At 41.4% G+C, this 5,909-nt stretch overlaps 1 protein-coding gene across 2 annotated transcripts; it reads right to left on the bottom strand.

Moving 5' to 3' along the window:
• Positions 1-1,112: 1,112 nt before the first annotated feature.
• LOC109874684 (glutamine synthetase) lies at positions 1,113-4,840 on the bottom strand. 2 transcript variants are annotated; one of them, XM_020466711.2, is made up of 7 exons: positions 4,352-4,840; positions 3,443-3,627; positions 3,142-3,303; positions 2,908-3,054; positions 2,670-2,797; positions 2,354-2,553; positions 1,113-2,148 (listed from the first exon to the last, which is right to left on the bottom strand). In XM_020466711.2, exons 2-7 carry the CDS (start codon positions 3,606-3,608, stop codon positions 1,836-1,838), a joined length of 1,116 nt encoding a protein of 371 aa, XP_020322300.1. In that variant the 5' UTR covers positions 3,609-3,627; positions 4,352-4,840; the 3' UTR covers positions 1,113-1,835. The 2 variants fall into 2 exon arrangements, with proteins under 2 accessions (XP_020322300.1, XP_031665573.1); XM_031809713.1 differs by having other exon boundaries at positions 2,908-3,303; positions 4,352-4,480.
• Positions 4,841-5,909: the final 1,069 nt, after the last annotated feature.

Below are 5,909 nucleotides of genomic sequence, written 5' to 3' on the forward strand. Positions count from 1 at the left end.
AAGTCTTTATTCGTGTTAAAATCTGTTTTATTGAATTTTCCATGTGGTCTATGTTAAAAGACACTTCATTTAATACAAAAGGCTTTTAAAATTCAACATTTGTGCACAGTTTCAACTTAAAATAGCAAAGGGACACAAAAGACACTCTTTTCGTGGAACGACCAAACTGTGACACTAGGGTAGAGTTTAACGTAGCCTCACGGCCTGGGCTTCCGAGGCTAAATTTAACAATCAAGTCATACAATGTTGAAAGGGAAGTTCAACCTCCAGGTCTGCTACCATGCCAGAGGACAAGGCTGCTTTGTCTGAGGAGCCCTTCCTTGATACAATATGTCTAGCCCTATTCTCCACACATGACCTAAGACATGCAAGGAATACCCTCACCCCTCAGACAGAAAACCAGTCTCAGGCATGCAAGGAATACCATCACCCCTCAGAAAACCAGTCTCGCAAGGACACCACATACAATCTATTCCAGCCCTAACAAAGTAAACTCGTCACTCAAAATATTTAGCTATGGTCTGTGAAACTATGTTCTTATGGGATGCCAAAGAAATCAGCGCCAACATACAGTAAATAGGCAGCTGCCTGCCACTGGGTTATTAACTTGTCAGGCAATGCTCACATTTGGGCGTGAGAGTAGGTGCACGTGTATGACCGGTTATACTGGAAGTTTAGTCTTGTTCCCAGGTGTGATATTATCAGCACTGGCAGGTACAGTCCAGATTTAAGCTTATGATCCCAGATTCATCTTGGTTAAAAATGGAAGTTTCCCATGTGCTCGTGAGAAATAGTGAGACTTATTCTGGATTCAATTACTGATCATGTTCCTGGGCATCAATGCCAGATAATACCCTATAGTATTTCTCTCAATGTGTTAACTGCAATAGTGTCCACCAGAAACCCTTTCCTCAGTCAGCCAGTGTAGGGGACTTCTAGTTTTGCGCTCAGTGGGCATTTCATGCAATGAGAGGAATTTCAAAAGGAACTTGGATGACCTTAGGATTTGCCATCCCAAATGCCCTGGTTCTCCTATACCGTCGCATTAGTCCTACATGCCAAATTCTGGCATTTCAGTAAACTGGTTGAGACAAGAATCAAAAACAGTCAAGTTTGTGGTAAAATAAAGGTTTAAATGTAAAAAACAAAAACCAGGTTCAGCAAATGCAGCTTTTACCAAATCAGGTGCCATAACAGTATATCAGGACAGAGGATAAAACTCCTTCATGAGTCTTACAGGAACACTACAATTGGCTAGACGGAGCCGAATGTAAAAGAGCCAGACATCTAAAGAATGTACCAGACAACATGATCCAGGAATGTGTGAAATCTGGAGACAGAAACATTGCCATTTAAACACACTTCCTAGTTAGTTAACATTGAAACAGTACATAGTTTAAAAGGCAGGTCAACATACGAAGTACACAAACTAGACATAGGTTTTATTAAGAAAATGACACATGCCACCCAGCCTTAGTCCTCAGTGTCAATATGTGCTTTAGATCATTTCAGTTCAACAGACTGCAGGGAAAGAGACCAAATGAGGACTTAAAGTTACATTACAAATACTCCCCACTAGAAAACAACCAACACGAGAGGGGAAAGACCATACCCTGTCAGACATTCTCTTTCTCTCCCCCCATATGTTAACACCAGATTTAATTCCATGTTAAGTTGACCAGCCAACTTTAAGCTACATAAAAATGCAAGGTTAGAATCATTTCAGTGGAAAATAAAAATGACAAATACAGTACTAGTTTGACTTTTCAGCCATTTAAAAAAAAAAAAAATGAGGGTGAGGGGAAGGGGACTAAGTCCAGAGGATTTCATTGGGTCTAATAGTCCACAGGTTCATCTCCCTCCTCGCTGAGCAAACAGGTGCGGATCAAAGCCTCCGTCACGGCATACGGGTCGCAGTTGGCCGACGGGCGGCGGTCCTCAAAGTAGCCCTTCTTCTCCTGGCCCACGGTGCGAGGGATGCGGATACTGGCGCCACGGTTGGCTACGCCAGCAGAGAACTCGTGGATGTTGGAGGTTTCATGGTGGCCGGTGAGGCGACGGGCGTTGTCAAGCCCCCCTTTAGGGTCGTAGGCGCGGATGTGGTAGCTATGCCTCTTCCCCAGCCTCTCAATGGACTCCTCAATGGCCCTGAGCAGGAAAGATAATTCAATTAAAACACAGAAAAGTAGACAGGTGGGTCAGCCCTATTTGCATTACCTAGAGAACATTCAAGTAAGTCTGGCTTAATTCAACATCCAAAAGACATACAGATTGGGTGCTAGTGAACAAACGATGCATGCCAATTTCTCATTAAACCTTGAATGAATGCATCTTGATATGAGCCAGTACTCACTTTAACCCGCCTTCTTCCCGCATCTCTTTGGTGCTGAAATTGGTGTGGCAGCCAGCACCGTTCCAGTTCCCAGGGATAGGCTTGGGGTCAAATGAGGCCACCACGCCAAAGTCCTCACACACCCGGTGGAGGATGAAGCGAGCCACCCAGAGGTGATCACCCATGTTGATGCCTTCACAAGGACCAACCTGGAACTCCCACTAAAAATGGACAAAACAAGCATTTGAGTGCATCAGTCTTTTGAGTCAGTCTTTTCTATTGGCGGATCCTATGCAATCACAGAAACACCTAATTTTAAAACAGTATTTGAGCTTACCTGTGCAGGCATTACTTCAGCATTGGTGCCACAGATCATGACCCCAGCATACAGACAGGCTCTATAGTGGGCTTCCACAATATCTCTACCATAGGCCTTGTCAGATCCCACTCCACAATAATAGGGACCTATAGAGAAACATGGTTAGATAACAATTCAGATATTTGACAAACTAATGCATCTGCTGGGAGAGCAAGTTGTATAAGGTCAGTCAAAGATCACTATGATGGGTTTTTACCTTGTGGGCCAGGGAAGCCGTTGTTGGGCCAGCCAAATGGGTGTCCATCAGTGCCTAGGATTGTGTACTCTTGCTCCATGCCAAACCAAGGGACCTGGTTCTCAACCAGGTCCATGACTTTCTTACAAGTCAAACGAAGGTTGGTTTCTGTTAAATGTACCCATATTAGACAAAAGCACAAAAAAATAAATGTATCCTTAACAAGACCGAGGCACACCAATAATTCTAGGTTACCTGCAGGCTTGTGGTTGTACTTCAGCACTTCACACAATACCAATTTGTTGGGGTCTTTGCGGAAGGGATCTCTGAACATTGCAGAAGGAATCAAATACATATCACTGTTTGAGCCCTCGGACTGGTAGGTGCTGGAGCCATCAAAGTTCCATTCCGGCAGTTCTATAGAATCAAAAGCAAGTTATTTAGTTAACGCATGTCAGTCAAAACTAGGCAGGCTACAAAATAAATTATGCCTACAACCCCCAGAACTCAAATGCCAACCAAAAAAGTAAGCCCTTCCGTTCTAATTATTACATACCTTCGATGCTCTTGGGCTCCGAATCCAGCGTTCTGGTTTTGCAGCGGAGTCCCTCTCCGGTTCCATCGATCCAGACATACATGACTTGGACTTTGTCTCCCTGAGGGAGTTCCATGTACTGCTGTTTAACAGCCTTACTTAGTTCGGCGCTGGCGGACATAGCCATCTTGTTTGTTATAAAACACCTAAGAATGACGACGAAAAGACAACAGGCACGATGAGACTACATCAAAGCAGCCGCCTACTTGACCAGCATCGATTTGTTTGAATAATCATGATGTTGCATAACAGCGCGTTCGGAGACAGGGTTGTGCATTGTTCCAAAACGAATCAAAGTACGCACGCGAAGATAGCCATTTTCTTTAGTGTAAATCCATGTCAGAGCTAAAACAGATGTTGGCACCACTAGTAGAGCAAGTCTGACAAAGATAAGTCCATTTCTGCCATTATTGATCACATATTACCATTCCTAGATTGGTAGGCTGTGAACCTCCATAATCCATGTTGCACTAATTAACACATTTCCCAACAAGAATATTTTATCAACCTCCTCCTTTATGACCCAATGAAACTGACTACCTCTTGCGTCTTCTGGGGATTGCTGAAACACCACCCACTGTAGTCATGGCTACACATTATTGCAATTCTAATATTACATCGCACATTTCCTTCATAATTTACAGAACAATGAACCGAACACAACATCATAGAGAGGATATCAATACATTAGGAAAGACACCACAAACTTCACTTAATCTGACAAAAAATAAGCATTTCCATATCAGGAAAAAGTGACCAAACAAGGTGTCATGTACTTCTCTGGAACGGGGAAATAACTCGGCTACAATAGAATAGCTCAAGTAAAAACAGGTAGGTTATACTATATCATAAGGAATAAATAGAAATTACCTGGAAATACGATAAATTTTAAATAAAATTTAAAGGACTGGCAAGTCCAATATAATGTCAAAAAAATTCCCGATAGTTGTTCTCTCATTCTAGCTTCGACTTCTTGTTTCAGTTCAATTTATAACAAGAGAGTTGGAGCTCGGAGTCTTTGATTGGTCAGAGAAAAACACGATTTGTTTATTCCAAAGTGAGTGACAGCACACGCGACTTGATCATTGGACAGGGCTCGAGTCGCAACGCCTCTAAGTATAGGTAAAAAGCATTGCGTGTCATTTTGTGTGACTGATACAATGTATCCAGTACGGTACAGTTTATACAATAACCAGTGTAGGCTATTTAGTACCCACACCATTACAAAGAGCAGAAAACTTCAGGTTACATAAAGTACTACAATGGCTAGAAATATATACATATTTAAAGCCAATCGAGATTTGATGGGAGATAGACCTAAATTCCATCTCAGGGAAAATAAAACTCCCTCAAAAAGCCTCACATCAGTGCATCAACAGAAATGATGAGCTAGTTGACAGGAGCTATATTCCCAACGCCACCCTGTGGTACAAATAGGCTATTGATGTACTGAGAAACTAATAGTCAAGGCCTATAATTACAAATAACTGAATACCAATTACATGTATCTAGTTTCTCAGCTTAGATAATATTACATTTGATGAAGAGCCTTCGTATGCTATATAAATCATTTACATTAGCATTTGTATGTAAACGTTTCTCATTTCTGGAACATTGATCAAATTGGGGCGGCAGGGTAGCCTAGTGGTTAGAGCGTTGGACTAGTAACTGGAAGGTTGCAAGTTCAAATCCCCGACCTGAACAGGCAGTTAACCCACTGTTCCTAGGCCATCATTGAAAATAAGAATTTGTTCTTAACTGACTTGTTTGGTCAAATAAAATGATCAATTAACTACTACTACAGGACCTTCATTTCTGAAGTAGGCTATATCATGGTCACTGTAGAGTAGCAGAAACATTTTCTTTGGCCTTGGGGTATTGGTTTTCCATGAGGGGAGAGAAGGAGGCTACAAAGTGAGAGATGGTGTCAAGACATTCCAATTTCACCCAACAATGATACAGTTGGAACGTTTGCTGTTTATGACATCACTTCAAGAATGCACAACTTGTGAAAAGACTTTGCTGTAAAAAAAAAACATTACTAATGGTGTTCCTATAGGCCTAACTTTTATTTCTATATGGACTATTTAATATGGACTACTTAACTACTTAATCTTACCAGAACGTCATTGATCAAACCAAAGGGATGCCTTTTGTAAGTTTAAGACGACACACATCTCAAATGACACAAAGAACAGCTGTGTAGCTATGACTGATGCACGTTTTTACTCTGTGTGTACTAGCTTAGATAAATCAAATTTGAATTTCAAATGAAAATGTAACATTTAATTTAAGAAAATTGTCTTTCACTTTCTGTGGTCTACTTTTGGGAAGACAATGTGATAAAGCACTTGCGGACCTTATCAAAGATTACAATGTTTTGAATTTCTTCAATACCAGTATGCGGACATTTCTTCACTTAAATCAG

The sequence above is a fragment of the Oncorhynchus kisutch genome, linkage group LG30, assembly GCF_002021735.2.
Source record: "Oncorhynchus kisutch isolate 150728-3 linkage group LG30, Okis_V2, whole genome shotgun sequence".
Classification (NCBI taxonomy): domain Eukaryota; kingdom Metazoa; phylum Chordata; class Actinopteri; order Salmoniformes; family Salmonidae; genus Oncorhynchus; species Oncorhynchus kisutch.